The 20,864-nt window shown below is 31.4% G+C and overlaps 1 protein-coding gene across 3 annotated transcripts; it reads right to left on the bottom strand.

The window, feature by feature from the left end:
- Nucleotides 1-9,255: 9,255 nt before the first annotated feature.
- On the bottom strand, nucleotides 9,256-20,688 carry LOC122530168 (phospholipase B1, membrane-associated-like). 3 transcript variants are annotated; one of them, XM_043656887.1, is made up of 9 exons: nucleotides 20,260-20,688; nucleotides 18,877-19,277; nucleotides 16,382-16,494; nucleotides 15,168-15,372; nucleotides 14,877-15,053; nucleotides 13,716-13,875; nucleotides 13,472-13,631; nucleotides 12,240-12,391; nucleotides 9,256-9,672 (listed from the first exon to the last, which is right to left on the bottom strand). In XM_043656887.1, the coding sequence occupies exons 2-9, from the start codon at nucleotides 18,976-18,978 to the stop codon at nucleotides 9,494-9,496; spliced, it is 1,248 nt and encodes a 415-aa protein (XP_043512822.1). In that variant the 5' UTR covers nucleotides 18,979-19,277; nucleotides 20,260-20,688; the 3' UTR covers nucleotides 9,256-9,493. The 3 variants fall into 3 exon arrangements, with proteins under 3 accessions (XP_043512822.1, XP_043512821.1, XP_043512826.1); XM_043656886.1 differs by having other exon boundaries at nucleotides 18,877-19,195; XM_043656891.1 differs by lacking the exons at nucleotides 18,877-19,277; nucleotides 20,260-20,688 and adding an exon at nucleotides 16,853-17,514.
- Between the last annotated feature and the right edge of the window lie 176 nt (nucleotides 20,689-20,864).

Raw genomic sequence — 20,864 nt, 5'->3', positions numbered from 1 at the left:
TACACTTGTAATAATGTCAGAATATTATTATTTACTTGTCGAAACAGTTTGGATAAAAATCTATCGGTACCTATTAATAACTTGTCAGGAAGATCAATTCTCCATGTTTGAAACATGCTTCCGTTGTATCGATACTTTAGCACAGAAGGAACACAGCTATTAAAATCATTTTCGATCCTTGTGTCGCAGTTTCCGTATTATTTCTCTCGCCTAATGAGACACTGCGCATGCATATCACGGTCCCGATACTATTTAAAGATGAAATGACGAGTCATTATCTCAGAGCAGAAATAATTTAGACAGTTCGTAAATGCTATCATTGATTCTCAACGTATTATCATTAATTAACATAATCAACTGATACGAGTGTGACATTCATTTTGGAGAAATAACTTTGCCTCGTCGACTTTGGAAAACTGGTAAATGATATGGGACTGTTTAAAAAGACTTTAAAAAAAAAAAAAGGAACCAATGATAAAAATTGTTACGTTTCGTAACCATTTTGCTTCGTCACCATGAATGATGCCGAGAAATATTCACCGTTAGTATCGAATTACATAAATTACGGTAGCGCTGAATAAATTAACTCCGATGCATTTTTTCTTCTTCTTTTTTTTTTTTTTTTTTTTTTTTTTATTAGGTAACATCTGTTGAATAATAATTCGGCATTCCAAATATTTTGGCTGATGATAAATCTAGCCCTTCAAATATTAATTAATCAGCTCGGTGAAAATTGTAAAAGCTGTTACGTTGTGTAACAGATAAAACGACCATGAAGTACGTTGTGTGTTACATGCTAGAGTAATTTGGAATTTAGTTACTCTAGTTTCCTCGCGTTAAGAAGCGATGTAGATTGTACGCCTGTGTGTGACACAATAGTTTTGTTCCACGAACAAAACAATGAAAGCACGGTGCTGGAACAAAGGGACTAGGTAGATTCCATTGTAATCCCAATCATATTATTGACAGTTGAAATGTAACGAAATACACACGTAATTGCGAATCAATTTTAAAACGTCTCTAACGTTTTGCTAAAGATCAGACAATGCATTATATTTCTTCGTTTTTAAATACATAAATAGACTGAAATATAGTTTCATACAGTGTACTTGATAAATTAAATACATAATGTGTACTTGATAAATTAAATATATAGTGTGTACTTGATAAATTAAATATATAGTGTGTACTTGAGAAATTAAATATATAGTGTGTGCTTGATAAATTAAATATGCAATGTGTACTTGATAAATTAAATATGTAATGTGTACTTGATAAATTAAATATATAGTGTGTACTTGATAAATTAAATATATAATGTGTACTTGATAAATTAAATATATAGTGTGTAATTGATAAATTAAATATATAGTGTGTACTTGATAAATTAAATATATAATGCGTACTTGATAAATTAAATATATAATGCGTACTTGATAAATTAAATATATAGTGTGTACTTGATAAATTAAATATGTAGTGTGTACTTGAGAAATTAAATATATAGTGTGTACTTGATAAATTAAATATATAATGTGTACTTGATAAATTAAATATATAGTGTGTACTTGATAAATTAAATATATAGTGTGTACTTGATAAATTAAATATATAGTTTGTACTTGATAAATTAAATATATAGTGTGTACTTGATAAATTAAATATATAGTGTGTACTTGATAAATTAAATATGCAATGTGTACTTGATAAATTAAGTATATAATGTGTACTTGATAAATTAAATATGTAATGTGTACTTGATAAATTAAATATGTAATGTGTACTTGATAAATATTTTAACCTCGATGCTCTCAAAAACGGAGCACCTTACTAGCAAATTTTATTCCACAAACTTTCTCACTTAGAATAATAATTATTCTTTTCTGTTATTAAAAGAATTAGCTGAATAGATCCTCAAACTCGATTTTCTCGAAAGCAGGGAGTCATGTCTTTCCTGTCGACTTATTTTTATATGTAAAATCGAAAGTATTGCGATTTATTCGAGAACATTGTGTACAAATACATGTGCAGTTTTTTTTTTTTTTGGTAAGCTCGGAATATAAATCAACAGATTAATCGATTAATGAGCAGTTCAAAGTATTTTAATTCAAAAAAATTGTCCGACAATTACATGCGAATTGAAGTGACAGAATTTATGAATGCATGATTTTTTTCCTGGATATAACCATGAAATCGTAATACAATGGTAATACATTCGTTCGTTGTAGATCAAGACACTGACCTAAATGCTTACATCTCTGTAACAGATGGACTTTATCGATGGACTATATCTTTCATTTTCTTGCCCCTCGTTTCATGCTCAACTGCATTTATCCTGCTGAAATTAATAAAACTGTTACACGTGCGACTGGACGAACTGGACTAATTACATCATTTTACTGCCACAATAAGCTGAGTACGTAAATTAATTTAATGTCATTCAGAGAAGCTGGACGCAAATCTATTTCCTGGTAGACGCATTTCTTGCATTATAGTCACGTTCATGACAAATACATTGTTACTGTCATGTTATGTCTTTTTTCTTCATCTTGTTTACGAGTTTTCCACGAGGTGTCTGGAAGGCAAAACTCGTTTAATATGTTAAACGTTTACAAATTGCACGCTTGCAAAACGATCTCGTCTTGCAAACGCGCAACAGTTGGCGAAATTCTACGAAACAATAACTGAACGTTATTTTTGTAATTTTTTCCATTCTGCGTGCCTGCGTGTTTGCATTTTTACGCGCGAGAGCCTGTTCGTTTCTGCGTCTTGAAATTTCCCACAGATTTTAAATTTAGGAGAGATGTATTCTTTGTTTCGTGCTTGTTACACTATCGAATATTACATATGCGGAATACGTCGCAAAGAGCATGTTTCGTGCGCGAATTTTGTAAGATACTTCCTTGTGAGAGATGAGATTGTGTTCGACGTAAAAGCGAAGAAAGTTGTACATGCATAATGCGATATATTCTCGTCCCGTTTATTTTTGCACGATTTATTTATACGCGGAGGAAAAGAAATAGGCACCAGAAATTGTACGATTGCGGCAATTGTGCTGCTCGTGAGAGTCAGCGCAGCATACGAGCTCACTTTTATTAATGTATAAAGTTAACAGTGCCAGCGGTAGAACGTCACTTAATACCGCCAGATGATTGGATTACATAAGTGATGTGCAATTTTAAATACAAAGCACAACGTATACGACGATAAGAGTCATATTTCATGCGCGTCGTGATCTATCTAGAATTTCAATAAAAATCGTCGTTTATGTTACATATGTACACACTGTGTTTCCAGATTCTCCGCGCTTCGCTGATTATATCGAAAATAAAACGTACAAGATAAGTCTTTTTTATGAATTTGTTTAGCTTGCGTTTCATGCCATTTTATCAGCATACCACGTTCCATTTTATGTCAATTTTCCATATATTACAAAAGAACGATTTTAAAGTGCAACACTTCTGCCATTTTATTTGATTTTAGTGTGAAAATGCTGCTATGTGATAGCGTTTATAGTATTATTTGTTATTAGTATTATTATTAAAGTATTACTCATTATTTATTATTTAGTATTTAGCGTTATTTATTATTATTAAAGTATTATTCATTATTATTTAGTATTGTTTATTAAAATCTATTGCATCTATGCGTTTGACTACATTAAATTTCACATTTTCATATTTTCACATAGAATATTTGATATTATGAGAAAATTTAATTCATTGAAAATATCAGCTACTGTTCGTCACATTCTTAAACATTTCAAAGTATTGATCGAAACTTTCTAAAATTAGCTACATATTAACGAAAGTCCACTATTCTTGAATTTCAGAAATTTTCTACCCATATTCCAGCCAGTGTTGAAACTACAAAAACAATAAAACTAGATGTTATATCAATACTAAATACTTTTTTCTCTGATTGCAACACATGATCTTTTCATGTTTTGTCTACAACACGTACAAAAAAAGGGACTGAATAAATGAGTTTTCCTCTTATAAATACTTCGTCCTAGACTTCGTCCTAGACTGTACTAGAATTTTCTAATTTCATGCTAACTAATGGTAATTTCATGCTAAATAACTAACTAATAAGTGGCAGAAACGTAATTTCCAATTATCTTTTTTCCAATAAATTATATCCATTTATATTTAATGACAAATACGTGGATAATACAAAAAAAACATGCGTCACAAATGAAAATTTTATTTAAAACTCTTGTATTTTTTGTAATGATATGATTTATAATAGATTCTGAATCTATATGTATCTATATATCTCTTATAGATCCTGAATCTATAGCAATATCCTTGTGTTTATGTTGTTTTTCTTTTCATGATAATAAATTCATCTTTGACCCGAATTTTTTACGCAGAATGACGACGAAGAAGAATACAAGTACTCAAACTATTAAAACTGTTATTAGTGACGCAATAGAGCTTTTAACAATGCATTTACATCTAATATCCACTCGTTGTTCAAAGGTAATTATCAACCGATAAATAAAAGAAAATTATCAACTCAATGTCAACAATTAGTTTATTTATCAGATCTTACGTAACTCTGCCAGCCATTCGAAACATTTCCTCGATTATAATATCCTTACTGGACTCTATTCTTATTGTTGTTATTAACCACTTGCGTTGGCAACTGATTGCGGACCATAACGAGTACCATCAACACCGTGTACAATAATTCGTCGCTTTCTTTTTCAACTCGTCGGTATTGAGAAGTAATTTAATTTATTATTTGTTTCGCCTGGGTTATTTAAATATACTTAAAACTGAGAAAATATTGCAATTTTGGAACAAAAAATTCTCGACGTGCGTTAGAGATTAACCACTTGCGCTGGCAACTGATTGCGGACCATAACGAGTGACCAAACCGTGTACAATAATTCGTCACTTTCTTTTTCAATTCGTCGGTATCATATCACTGGATAGAAATTATTGAGAAGTAATTTAACAAATTTATTATTTGTTTTTCCTGGGTTATGCTTAAATATACTTGGAACTGAGAAAATATTGCAATTTTGAGACAAAAAATTCTGCGTGGCACGTCATTCCAGTGCAAGAGGTTAACCACTTGGCAACTGTTTGCGGACCATAACGAGTGACCAAACCGTGTACAATAATTCGTCGCTTTTTTTTTAACTCGTCGGTATAATATCACTTGTTAGAAATTATTGAGAAGTAATAAATTTATCATTTGTTTTGCCTATTTTGTTTGACTTAAATATACTTAAAACTGAAAAAGTATTGCAATTTTGGAGCAAAAAATTCTTGACGTACATAACACGTCATTTCAGCGCAAGAGGTTAAAGATTAATATCTCAATTGAAGATAATATACGAATTCACCTGTTTTTATGCAAACTTCGAGATTAACTTTCAAAACGTTGAAATTTCAGTGATCCCCGCGACTTTACAATCGGATTGTAAATAATTCAAGTGTATATCAATCGAATTCAATCGTTTCTTTTTGCAAATGCACTTCCAATATTCAACATTGATGGGCAAACCTTTGCAGTCAGTTACTCGAATTATTTGGACTCGGAAATAGACGAGTGGTTTTCAATGAATCGTAAAATTAAAAGGATTCAATGTTTCGTGGAAGATGAATATTTTCAGTTCACACGAATAAAGAAGCATTTCTACACAATATCTCTGATACGTCTTCCACGATAACGAAAGTAGGACAATCGTTGAACCGTTCGTCCGTTACAAATTGTTTTTGCGTTATATACGTAATATATAGGAAATTTTATCCAATTTTTTTTTTTTGTAATTAGAAAATTAATCAATGGTATGGAATGGCCGCGGCAAGTTATGCATACATATTCTCTAATTATTCGACACAGCTGATTTCTATAAAATCCTTTTGTGAATTTTGTGCATGAAATGAATTGTTCTTTATTGAATGACACAAAAGTAATTGTAAATGATTGTAAAAAATTGTGTACGTTTTTTGAAATTACTGTCTGTTCTATCAGTTCTGTAATACGAAAAAATCAGGTGGTTTTGCTGAGGAATTAAAGTAGTAAAATATTCAGTACATTAAAGTACATTAAAGTAGTAAAATATTCAGTAAATGGAAAATCAAGTTCCCCCTCTTTATCACATTATTATGTCTACTCTTATCGTGCAGTGACATAAAAAAAAAGAGATCAAGTTATATCATAATCAACAAGATTGTATGATATAATTCGCATGATGCAGTGCGATATTATGCATGATTTCTTTTAGGATTTGTAACGGACGTGATCTACAAAAATTAAAATCGTTCTTTTCCTTTTAATTATAGAGATAATAATAAAATAGGGTTACCTCGTTTTGAAGATAAAGTCTTGTGAGGTGAGATTAAAAATTTTCAATCAGGCGTTAATGGCAACCGCTGAAACTTTCGAAACCGAAATCTTGTCCAAAAATGTTAAAAATGTAATTGTCGACTTTCTAATCGCAAGACATACATACATAGGAGCAGTAATAACTGTTTTTAAATTAAGTATTTTTAAACGAAGAAAACTTTTAAATCATGGCCACGAAGTTAGACCATGATACGTCAGATAGTCGTGTGACACCATTACACACTACGAGATTCGCAGAAGAACGTTAAAAGACACTTATTGAACTCTGGAAATTTCGTTTTGCCTACGTCAATACCCTGGTTGACCATGAAATTGGGAAAACCCGTTAAGCGTTCTTACCTGGAAAAGTAAACCTCACAGCAACGAAAACGAACGAAACGAGTTTCGTCTTCTGCTTGTCACGAAGAACGATAAAAAATGATCACTGTGATTTTTCGGAAGAGATTTTAAAACCAATTTCGAGAAAAATCTTGATTTTATGATAAAGAGTCTGTTGTTTGTAAGAATTTTTTTTAAAACCAAGAAAAGATAATATTGACCGAGAATATTGACCGTATAAGAAAAACAGTTGAACATACTTTGCAAAAGTTCGAAAAAGTTATAAATTTCGAATTTTTTTTTCTTACTCGCCGATAGCAACAACAATTAATAATTAATCTAAAAAGTAACTTTTTACAGATTGAGAAAAAAAGAACGATTGTGTGTTCTTAATGAAACAGTACTTCTTGTGCAGAAAATTAATGTTCGTAAATGATGAAAAGAAATTAATGACAATTTGTTGATACGCTTCCCATTACAAACGCGAGGAAAAAAAAATTATGTGAAACGTATCATAAACACATAATTAATTTGAATTATTTTCTTCATACTTTTGCTTGAAACTAACAATTCGTATTATTCGTTTTAGAGATTTTGTAGAAAAAAATGTTCGCTCAATATTTAACAAAAAAAATTCGTTCGACTAAAGACTGTGTCTTATTGGTATTGTTTCAAAGTTACGTCAAGACTGGCAAGCAATAATTGTAAAAGTAATTTTGATAGTCAAGCAACCTGTTATATAAAAGCAACATGTTATACGATATTTCAAAGAACATGCTTCTTCTTGCACTATCTTGGTTGTAAATTTTGTAAAAATTTTGTAAAATTGTACAGCTGAGCAATAATGGAATCTCATGGATAATCGAATTTTGATTCGAAATTAATGAATCATTAGCCATGTGTTCACGAAAATAGGTCGTTCAGTTTTGAACTACTTTGTAAGCATTGATAAAAATTTCAGCAACCGAAAGAAGATACAGCAATCTGTTTTAATTTCTATCCAACGGTTTATGCCATAATTTATTTAGATTATTTAGATAGGTTTGAGAATATTCAGTACAATTTTTTTTTTACGTTTCTCTTAACTAAGAAACAACGTTTTCGTAAGGCAACTATTTAAAACTAAGGTCTTCGATGCATCGTAATTGTTTATATTACGGAACAGGCAGTCATCGCAAAAAATTAATTGTTATTGATTTGCTTATATAAACTAGTATTAATTTGCTTATATAAACTAGAACAACATATAAAGTGACGTATCCACTTAGATTAGAATACCACTAGTAAAAATGTACGATAGTGTTTCTCCGCAATTTTTCCGTGATTAGGTAAATCTGTTTTTTCATATCGCTCGATAAAAATAGATAAGCTGTGAATTGTGGGCGGTTACGTGTGGCCAAGTTGACCGAAATTTAACTGTTCAATATTCTTATGAAATTTTTCGTATAAATAACAAATTGCGACATGTGAAAATGTTATAATGAAATTAAATTATTGTGCAAGAATGTCCTAGCGATTTTCGAATAAAAAAGAAAGCGAGTCAATCGGCGTGAATGCAAGTTTCAATTCGAGCAACTTGAAGTAGATTGATCCAAAGGAGATTTGAATATTTCAATGTAAAATCGTGCAGAAAATATTTACATTAATTTGTCAATCGAAAATAAATTACCCTCGTTTATATATCTACATATGTATATATATATATATATATATGTATTTGCGAATTTTCGAATAATTGGACAAGAATCTCTATCATGGAAACGGTCATGAATGAAATACGATTACAAGTTATGAGTAATAATTTGAATGATAATCCAGCCTGTATTGGAATAACGCCCAGTTTTAGCGCCGCGATTGTTTGATCCATTTTCATCGCTCGTAGTAATCTTATCTTAAGACGAACGGTGGCTCCTAGTGTTATCTTTCCTTTTTGTTAACAGACTCGGTCATGGAATACGATTTTGCAGCGTAAAACAGCCATAATTATACAACAAAGGCACTGAGTATATTAAGGTTCGTTAATACGCACGATGGATAATGGACAATTTAAATATGAACTTTGTAAACGTAGTAAATTATTATCAATTTTCATATTTCAAGTAATCGATGCCAAAGAAGATTATTTATAAAAAGTGTTGTATAAAAATCATTCGTACAAACAAAACTGTTTATTAGATATAGAAATTAATTCGGCTTTGCCTTAAATTTTAAAATGCAACTCGCCACGTTTGTGAAATTTGTTTAAGAAAAAGAAAAAATTATTATTATTATTTAAAGAAAAATAATGTGATATTAAAATTAAAAATTTAAAGTTTATTATTAAAAAAAAACAAAAAAACAATATACTTTTTGAAAAATTTTCAATGACAATTTAAACGTGTCTGAATCGAGAACATCTCGACGAATGGAAAGTTTAGAATTGAAAATTTGAAAGAATTGCAAGAGTTATCGGACAAAGTATTCCCCTCAAATGCGAGAAGAACTTGTCTCACACTTATGAAATGATCCAAAAAAAAAGAGATAGATTACCCAAAAAAAAGGTACCGAATTAATTTATATATATTACATAATTTATAATTTATATTATTATAATTTCTCTCGGTTGGTTAAAGAAAAAAACAATGAATTATTCATTCACATTGTTTGATTGATTAATTCAAACAACAGGGATCCCAAAGTATTTTTCGCGATTTCACGCGAATATCCATTTGTAACGTGTCAGTTATCACAAGTGAAAGCATTGCTATCAGCATCCATTTGTAACGTGTCAGTTATCACAAGTGAAAGCATTGCTATCATTATCCATTTGTTATCTGGGTATGATCCCGTCTTGGCGCCCTGTCGTTCGAAAATGTCTGGAGTTCACGTTTGTGAAAATGTACGGCGCGTTCTCATTTGGGCACAAAAGCCTCTCGAATATCTCTGGTAGCCCCTGCTCCGTTTTATTCCCCACTGGTTCCAGCATGTTGTTCCACAGCAAATTCGCCCCTGAAAGCCAAACGACAGGTGAACGTCACTTGTTATTTGCGAGAAACTGAACTGACGTTTGCAGGAGGAGAAATGTGACTGCAATTATAATGTAATAACGAATACTGTGACGTAACGTGATGCACAGCAATTTAATTAATATTACAATTAAATATGTGACATTTAAAATTGAAGCATTCTAACGAATAGGCGTTAATCGAAATCGTTTGAGGGGGTAAATTTTACAAAACTCTATAGTTTTGGGGTGAAACACAGTCCTCTTGTCAGAAGACATTTAAAATTGAAGCATTCTTCGAATAGGCGTTAGAAATCGTTTGGGGGAGTAAATTTTACAAAACTCTATAGTTTTGGGATGAAACACAGTCCTCTTGTCAGAAGACATTTAAAATTGAAGCATTCTTCGAATAGGCGTTAATCGAAATCGTTTGAGGGGGTAAATTTTACAAAACTCTATAGTTTTGGGATGAAACACAGTCCTCTTGTCAGAAGACATTTAAAATTGAAGCATTCTTCGAATAGGCGTTAATCGAAATCGTTTGAGGGGGTAAATTTTACAAAACTCTATAGTTTTGGGATGAAACACAGTCCTCTTGTCAGAAGACATTTAAAATTGAAGCATTCTTCGAATAGGCGTTAGAAATCGTTTGGGGGAGTGAATTTTACAAAACTCTATAGTTTTGGAGTGAAACACAGTCCTCTTGTCAGAAGACATTTAAAATTGAAGCATTCTTCGAATAGGCGTTAGAAATCGTTTGGGAGAGTGAATTTTACAAAACTCTATAGTTTTGGGGTGAAACACAGTCCTCTTGTCAGAAGGTTACACGCTAGATCCTCTTTTTATTACAACATTTTCCGGGATTTTCCAAAATTATTGGGATCACGAACATTAGAAAGTTAAATAGCGACTTCGGACTCTTAATAATCTTCCAAAAGAAGTATTCAAATTTTGTGATTTATGCATAATGTTCTTATGCATATTGTATGAATTAACGTAAATTGATGAAACTTATTTAATAATACTTCGCCAAGTATAATCTAATTTACACAGAGATGCATGTTAATACACGACGAGATTCTATTTCCGTACGTTCAAAAGTGATTTACCAGAGATTACAGTTAACGATATAACAAGTACTTCATTCTATTTCATCATTTCATTTTAATTTGGATAGTTAAAGACGTGTTACATAAAAAGCACAGATAAGATATGCAAGTGAGGATAGGCGAGAGAGAGAGAGAGAGGGGAGAGAGTTCTCCTGTTACGGATTTGAAATTGCAACGAAGTGTTAAATTACATATTTAGAATATAAACTTTAGGATTAATTTGTAAAAATTCATGAAAACAAAGCTTGTACTTGTGCTTCTTTTCAAGTTGACGTTTAATTAATTAACGACGAAATATTTAAATGCGTATATTGTCACTGTCGTTATAATGTCGTTATCGCATTGTTAAACCGATTTTTTACGTTCGTCACGTTTTATCACGTTTACTGTTAATTATCTAGATCGGTCTCTCTGCAAAGTCACGGTTAATTTGCTCGATGTGACATGGCAAGTAACGAAGAGAAACAACCAGACACATTGTCTCACTGTCCAACAGTCCACCCATGACTTCTGATTAACTTCTCTTACAAAAAGTCTAACTAGTACTTGACTTTGATATACTCTCGTCGTTAACTGATTTGTTCTTTCGTTGTTCAAGACGAATGACGTACGACGAATCGCAATCGACACGTAGGCTTCCAAGATGCCGTTTAACCGTTGTTTTCTCGGCTGGGTTTCTCAAATGCTGGCAAAAGGACAGAGTCGAGCCAAGTATTATTATCACAATAGACGAAATTATCGAATAAAATAAAAGGACAGAGTAGCCAAGTGTTATTATCATAATAGACAAAATTATCGAATAAAATAAAAATGATCGTTATGTTGTTTTATGCTAATATTTTATTATTATTGTTATTTATATTATATTATTTATTTTATGATAATATTTATTATGTTGTTTCAATTTTTTTCAAGTTTGTTTCATTGTTACAATGTCTCCTAAATTTATGCAATACCACCTACTTGCACGCTATCGTCATGCTAGATTGCATACTTGTAGGGGCACATTCTTATCGGGGTAACTAACTTTCTGCAATACTCACAAGTTTTTAATTGAGATCAAAGATAATTAGAGACGAAGAAAGAAAAAAACAATTAAAGGGAATTAATAGTTGTGTCAAGAATGGTGACATGAAATATTTTAAATAAACAATGATTTTAAAATAATGATTGCAACAAGCAATGTACTTTTTTTATTGTAAAATATACAAAAGTCAAATATCCATCGTTATTAGGTTTATTTAAAAATGTAAGTTTCTTTCTTATCGAGGCAAACGATCATAAACTTTTGGACAGTATTGTAACATGACATTTACGAACGACCTTATTGCCTTTAAAACTTGACATGATAAAATTACAATATTGCCGGGAACTTTTAACAGGCACTGACAGTCTATTGAAATGCAAACTTCAATTTCATTGTGAATGTTGGTAACTGTGTTATTTGTCGTTTATGTTCCTACCTAATGCGTGTCCCTTTTGGCTGAAGTGAAAGCAGTCGTACGTCACTAGACTGGGGTCAATCGGTGGTGCTCTCCTTGGGTCTGCGTTCGGAGCGTTAAATAATTTAATAAATGGTTGCAACACCACTGTGAAATCTGGAGATTTGTCGTACCTGCAAGCAAAACACACAAAATTGTTCAAATATCCTAAGACAATTGTTTGAGCAAACTTTGTTTCTCAACAACATTAATTGTAAGATAAAAGTCCACCCATTCAGAAAAAGATTCCATCAGTAAATTTTTATGATATCTATGCAATTAATATATATTTTATATATATATTTCAATTATATTTTATTTATATTTATATTTATTAATTATATTTTTTAAATATTATCAAATATATAATACAATTTATTTTAACAATATATTTTAAATTTTTAAAATTGTGAAATTTCTTTATAGTTCTACGTACTAAATAATCGTAATAATATTTTATTACTAAATGATATCTGTTAGTCAACAACTTATCTTGTTCTCAACAACTTTACTTGTAAGATAAAAATCCACCCATTCAGAAAAAGATTCCACAGTAAATTTTTATGATATCTATGCAATTAATGTACATTTTATATATATATTTTTTTAATTATATTTTATGAATATTAATATTTTTTAAATATTATTAAATATATAGTATAATTTATTTTAACAATATATTTTAAATTTTAAAAATCGTGAAATTTCTTTATAGTTCTACGTAACCACAGTACTAAATAATCGTAATAATATTTTATTACTAAATGATATCTGTTACTCAACAACTTATCTTGTTCTCAACAACTTTACTTGTAAGATAAATAATCCACCCATTCAGAAAAAGATTCCACAGTAAATTTTTATGATATCTATGCAATTAATGTACATTTTATATATATATATTTTTAATTATATTTTATGAATATTAATATTTTTTAAATATTATTAAATATATAGTATAATTTATTTTAACAATATATTTTAAATTTCAAAAGTCGTGAAATTTCTTTATAGTTCTACGTAACTACAGTACTAATATTTATATTCGTAATAATATTTTATTACTAAATGATATCTGTTACTAAATGATTGCCAATGCTATTACATATAATTGCAAAAGATATAATGTTCTATGCAGATATTTATTTAATTTTAATTTCGTAACATCATTACAATTTATCACTTATCAGCTATTACCATTACAAGCAATGTACCTTCCTGAGTATATTAAAGCTTCGACAGCTTGCTGATACAGATGCGACATTTTTGAAGCGGCAATGTCCGGCCGATTGCCTCTGTGCATGCAAGCACAATAAAGTGGGTGCAATATATGGCACATGGTACTCCGTGGTATCCTAATAGAAACTGTAACGTCTGTAAAAAACAGAACCACTCTTCGATTGGTAAAATATTTTTTCGAACGATATCTCTAATATATATATGTATTATTTTTATTACCTATGACTGGTACAACATTGACTAACGTACGAGGTAGAACAGTTTTCAAGAAGTCCAACGTCCTTCGCAGATGAAGAGCATAACGAAGCGGCGAGAATTGCGCGTGATTGAAACATTCTGCGGAACAAATGTCATTCGCGCCGAAAAAGATCGTGATCAACTGCAAAGAAACACAGAGAAACGTTTGCAACGATGATTCTTATTTTTTTAAAAGCAAACACACGTGTGCAGCGTTTCATGCGAATTTATTTTATTGTCCAATTTTGAATCATGAAAAAAAAAAAAAAAAAATTGAAAACATATGTATTACATCGTATACAGTGGGGTGCAAAATTGAGTCAATGACAAAAATTTGTGCATATGCACACATATGTTGTGGGGATGTGTGACGGCAGATGGTGTTGCACAAAATTGAATGGATTATGAATCGATATATGTATAAAGACATTTTAAAAGAACATTAGCCAAATTGTATGCAAGATATGCCCTTCGCTGTAGAAGAAATCGTTTTTCAACATGATCCGGACCCGAAAGATACAGCGAAAAGCGTAACTAATTAGCTGACTACTCAGGCATTTTCGATCTTAAATTGGCCTGCACGAAGCCCCGACCTAAACCCCATCGAGAATGTATGGGGGTATATTGAAAAAAAAATTCTAAACGCATACAAATCTCCTCCTAGCTCAGTAGTGGAACTACTCATGCTCGTGTTATAGAACAGTGGAATCAAATGCCACCTGATTTCTGCTCAAGACTGTTTGAAAGTGTGCCAAGACGTATTAGAGCTATTATCGAAGCAAATGGCTTATGGACAAAATATTAAAGTATGATAAAGCTTGTAAATCTGACTATGAAAGAATTCTGGTGCAAAATTGATTCTACGTTTCTTAATTTTTTTCAGCCAGGAAGAAACCTAATCTTAAAAGTTAAATTATAGCTTCAGTTCCCTAAAACTATAGAGAATCAGATAGCCAAGTTTATTTTCATGTCTTTGTACTTTATTCATAACAATGAAACATATTTTTCGCAAAAATTTTTGTTGTTGTTGACTCAATTCTGCACCCCACTGTGTAACACCAGAATAACGTAATTAATTAAGGAATAACCTAATTAATTAAATAACCTAATTGAATTAATTATTTATCACGACAATTCGTATACCTTCCACTGTTTCTTCACATTTATTTTTGGATCCCTTTTGATCCTCTGAACGAGAATCCGCGCCTGTTGCAACGCGTCTTCCGTAGCAGCGACAGGGAACGCGATGTTCAGCTTCGCTCTCGCCGAGGTGAATTCGCCGGTGCCCGTTGAATATCCGATCAAATTCGGATTGAATATCTGAATGAAAGTGAGAAACACAACGGTACGTCGGATGCATCGCATGTTTTGCGTTTCGTTTGTGAAATTCGTTTCAAGGGGAAACGTGACGAATGAAATTAACGCGTTTAATACCTTTAACAAATTAGGGACGGTTAAGAATCGTCTCCAATCACCTTGACCACCCACACACCAACTAACTCCACGTGCTTCTATAAATGTTCCTATTGCAAACTCCTCCAGAGCTCCACTTCCTGCGACCAATGAGTCGCCCAGACCGCCGACTACATCTATGTCACCGGGCCGCAAACGATGCACGTTGTCAGGCGCAGTTGGTGACCTAAAAGAACAGGAAGCTAACTGAAGATTGCATTATTGCGCGTAATAATTACCGTGTCCACCACGCGCGCGTGTGCGCAATTCACAACAACAGTGCTTTTTAACGAGGTATTCTGCTAATCCAGCTTGTAAAAATCGACTTTTCCGGAATTTTTTTCTAAGGAAACCATGATACACTTTGGTACGTAGTTTTCGTGCACAGATTTATTCGTACTTGAAGAGTATTTACAATTTTTTTTTTTTTAACGAAATTAATGAAAGTTGTGGAAATTATATAGCCTTGGGTAGAGCATGTTTTTAATAAACGGGTTCGAATGGCTGACGTGATTTGAAACTAAAACACCAGGATGCATCTCTTTCGAAAATTAAAAGAATGGCGGTATTTTGAAGTTTGAATATCGATTTTCCTTCTACTTTTTGTCTTTTTGGGTGGTAATAGAAAATAGAAAGAAAACATCAGATTTTGAAATCTATGGTTCATGCGATAAATGCACATCCGGTGAGGATCTCCTCCAAATTTCAAGTCGATCGGTCAACTAAAACGTGAGATATCCCGTCAGCCAGTTCAAAAACTATGGATTTGAGAAAAACACATTTGAAGTTCTTGTAGAAAAATATTCATACTTACAATCGAGCAGTACAAAAAATGAAATATTATAAAATAATAATAATACAGAAATAAATAATAATATTATGAAATAAAGTATTTTTCGAGAAAAACACATTTGAAGTTTTTGTTACCCGTTTTTGTACGAAAATATTCATACTTACTTTGCGAGCAGTACACCGTTTCCTTTAAACAACTATAACTTTGCTAATTTTACGAATTCAAACAAATCCTTTTACATAAATATTTTCGAAAGCATATACTTTGAAAAAGTGTAAAAAAAAATTGATTTTTTTAAGCCAGATTAATGCAATAAAACATTATGTCACGTTCATAAGTTATATGTATTAGCGAAGGTTAGGATTTCAATCAAAAAGATTAGGTCTGACAGTTTGGGTCCAACCTTCCAAATTGCACGTCGCATGGAAATGGAACGTAATCGGGAACGCGAGGTTGATTCCTTATGCTACCGCCATATATCGCAGGATATGTAATTCCACCTTTGTCGACGTCGTCCTAAAAGAATAAGTTCTTTATATTTAATATATTATTAAATTTTTTAATTATATTATATTATTTTATAATAATTTAATATTTTATAATAATTTAATAATATATAATATATAATTATTTAATATTATTAACTTGTATTAATTTATAATTTATTTTATTAATGATCTATATTATTATTTAATAATATTATTAAATATTAATAAATTTAATAATATTAATATATTAATATAAAAATTAATAAATTAATAAAATATATTAATATAAAAATATTAATATATTAATAAAATATATTAAATATTAATAAATTTAATAATATTATTTTAATATTAACGAGCATCTCACAGAAAATTATAAACTTTACCATTCACAACCAGGACACGCGTAAGTCTCGTGTAAGACGTTACTCCTAACGGAGCAATAATAATTTAACACCAGTTCTTTATCGAAGCACAGTTCTTTTTCGATGAGCGTAGAATTGTGTCACATCCGGTATAGACACGATACGATCAGTTTCGATCAGGATTTCATTCTCTCTATCGATCGTCAGCGATCACCAATGGTTCCGTACATATAGAATACGACGCACGTCGCGGCGTTTTACTTTCTTTCGTTCATTTGCATTTGCAGTCGGATCGTGGTTTAAATACGGTGGCAAATAATTCGGACGGATAGCCGAGATCGGCTTTTAGTACTGGACGCGTGCGTTCCGAACGAACGAGGGAATGAATTTGGTACCGGTTTGTTCTTTCGTCTTGGCGGCCCAACGAAAAGAAAAGTGCTGGCCTTTCTCCAATTCCCCGGCATGCAAAGCACTCTTTTTCCTTGGCTGTCTAGTCGCCCTTCCGGTTTGACGTAACGTCTAGCTGACAATGTCACGTTAACACATCACGTCCCGGCTACGAATTGATATCTCACTCGATCTCAGTCGATATTTCATGGACTGAATGGCACGTTCTTTTCTTTTCTCTTTTTTTTTTCATTCAGCATTGATCAAGCGAGATTTAGTTCAATTTTACAAATATTTTGCAATATTATATATATAATATTGTAATTGCATTATTTTATAATTTATAATTATATTTTATATATATTATATTGTATATTATATTTGCAATATTATATATATATATTATATATTTTTATATATAATATTATATATATATTATATATTATATATATATATTATATATTTTGTGTGTGTGTGTGTGTTTAGAGAAGAGAACTACTCAACAAAAGGTAGTTCACGTAATGGTGAGTGATTTTAACGTGACAAATAATCTTTAACATTTATAATTATTATATTATTAATTATTGCATTGTAAATTTGAAATTTTAAAAATTTATTTCGTTTGTTCTCTAGGATTGCTTTTCAATAGGAAAAAATTATTCTATTATTACCATCGCGTGAGCTATATTTGTACAAAAGCTTGTTTGAAATTTCCTTTTTTTTTTCTCAAACTACCGATGATCACTCAACTTCATATTTTTATAAATAAAATTAGAGAAAGAATTAATTTTATTGCATAACAATTAACAAGTTTGACAATGAAATAAATTCCACAAGGTTTTACGAACTACAGGCCGACTGATTGCCTTTCCTAATGTAAAGTTAAAAGCTTCAACGACTGGCGTCTACAATTTACAACTTGTCATTTGTCAATTTCACTTAACATCGTCAATTCTTCGCTTAATACTACGAGGGGATTCAAATTTAGCATTTACTTGGCAAGAATTGATCAATCAAAAAGAAAGATGATAGTATTATAAAGATAATAAATAGAAAGAAGTAGCATCGTACAACCATCAATCAAAAAGAAAAATGATAGTATTATAAAGATAACAAATAGAAAGAAATAGCATCGTACAGCCATCAATCAAAAAGGAAGATAATTATAATGATATAAAAATAAAATAAAGATTATAAGATAATTATGAAGATTATAAAGATTGTAAGATAATTATGAAGATTATAAAGATTGTAAGATAAGTATGAAAATTATAAAGATTATAAATTAAATACGAAGATTATAAAGATTATAAGATAAGTATGAAGATTATAAAGATTATAAAGTAAATATGAAGATTATAAAGGTTATAAGATAAATATGAAAATTATAAAGATTATAAGATAAGTATGAAGATTATAAAGACTATAAATTAAATACAAAGATTATAAAGATTATAAAATAAGTATGAAGATTATAAAGATTATAAGGTAAATATGAAGATTACAAAGGTTATAAGATAATTATGAAGATTATAAAGATTATAAGATAATTATGAAAATTATAAAGATTATAAGTTAATTATGAAGATTATAAAGTTAATAGAAAGAAATAGTAGATTATTGCAGATTATTCAGCAGCTCTTACCCAAAAGACTCACCCTTCCCAACTCAAACACACTTCGCATGAAGTCCACGAAAGAACCAGCGACTGCTGGCAACAGGATGAAGATTAACGACAGATACTTCGTCTCGATTCGCATGGCGCGGCGAGCGGCCCGAAGGATCTCTGAAAAATCTCCGTTCTGTTTCGTCGAAGCTTTCTTTCTTTCGAGATTTATCGTGGCCGAAGATTTATTTCAACAAACTTTCTCTGCGTTCTTCGTATTGATATCACTGCGGTTGCCGAAAGCCTTGGACTCGAGCTTTCTTCAACGATGTCCTGGCACGTTTCACGTGACATACAGCCGTCGAAGAAGACTGCAAGTTTCATTACGTACACGCTGAACTTTACATACAATGATCCACCGTACAATATATTGCGTTTCATAAATGGGAATACCTGTTGCAAAAATTAAACAGAATAACCCCCCCATGTTAATTTCGTCGCTTTCACATTTTCTACGCACGGCTCTATTGTTTGCAAATAAAAGTAAGTTTTTGTTGCTTCTTTCGTTCGATTTGTTTGTTCAATTCGCGACGACGATTTTTTTCTACCTTTGACGGTAGAAACTTAATTGAAATGACTAGACTAGATTAAAGTGTAATAATTGTTTCAATTGTAAAAGAAAAAAGAAAAAAGCAGAGGAAAAAGTTTACGATAAAATGAAGAACTCGAATACTTATTCAACGTAAAATGCAACGTTGCAAATCGTTACGAAACTTTGAAATATTATAGATCGGCCATTTTGATCACTTTGATAGTTCTAGTGTTAACAGTGTTATATTTATTCAATCCAATTTATCGTGGTTGCCAAAGTTTGCTCTTATTTTAATAAATAAAAAGAAGAGTAGTTTCGTTTAAACGTTGAACGATTTCTCAGAAGCGAACGACCGATTTTAAAATGACTGAAATTGAAACAAAAATTTGGAACAACTCGGAAGTTGATTAAGTGGCGCTAAATGACAGTTTGCCATGCATGCCGCGCGCAACTTTCCATTGCTCCTAAACGAACGATCGTGAAATTCGATGAATCGGTGACCCTCGAATAATGGAATAGAACAGCTAACATTCAAACGCTGTTACACGTCTCAAATTGAAAAGGAAAACAACTTTCGTTAAGTACGACTTACTGAGGTACAAGAGATTTACATTTCAAGCTGAATCTCATCTTTACAAACTGTACATTATTCAGGAAGCATTTAAATACGCTTAGGATTAACAATTATTATTAATAAATAAATGTGAGACTGGCATTTAACTTAAATTTCGTTTAAAAATTAAGTTTAAAATTCCAACATTGGCTTGCACTAAATATAATAAAGATAATGAATAATTAAATTAAATGTGAAACACGCGAGAATTCCGAGACTGTTTTACTTACAAGATCAATTAAGGAATACAACTCAACCAGTCAGTCACCGGCAATTTATCTTATCATTTCAATCGCAACTACGCCCAACGATGCTCCATTTTATCTTGCACCCCAATTCCAAAGAGGAACTCATTCATGATTCTTCGCACTGCTTTCACAACCTGTCCTCTTCATCGAATAAAAAGACCGATTGCAACGCGACGATCCATCATTTTTTACTCACTTCTTTCGTATGCACAAACTAACGTATAAACTGGCGAATACGAAGGGATCGCGCGAAAGTACGAGGCAGAGAAATTGGTGTTCGTTGTTTTCAGTATCGGCGGAGGATGGAACAGAACATGAATGAAAACAGCCGAAGAAACATAGGTATGTATATCCATCGATCACCCCTCCTACTTTTCAGCTAAACGAAACACCTGCGTTCTTTCGTATTCTCGTACGGTAGTAATTGTACGTGAGTAAGAGTGGTGAGGCCAAAGTTTATTCTGTCGCGAACGTTTATTCGTACCACCAATGGTGGTTACGACTGCGACGTTAATGCCGTTCTCCTTACGTTTAAAAGCATCTCTATCTGTCCTATTCCTTTTGTTTGTGAAGATATTTCGAAATAG

Source organism: Frieseomelitta varia, unplaced genomic scaffold, assembly GCF_011392965.1.
Source record: "Frieseomelitta varia isolate USP_RPSP 00005682 unplaced genomic scaffold, Fvar_1.2 scaffold_331, whole genome shotgun sequence".
Taxonomy (NCBI): Eukaryota; Metazoa; Arthropoda; class Insecta; order Hymenoptera; family Apidae; genus Frieseomelitta; species Frieseomelitta varia.
Note: the sequence above shows the minus strand (reverse complement) of the source record. Positions and strands in the feature narration are given on the sequence as shown.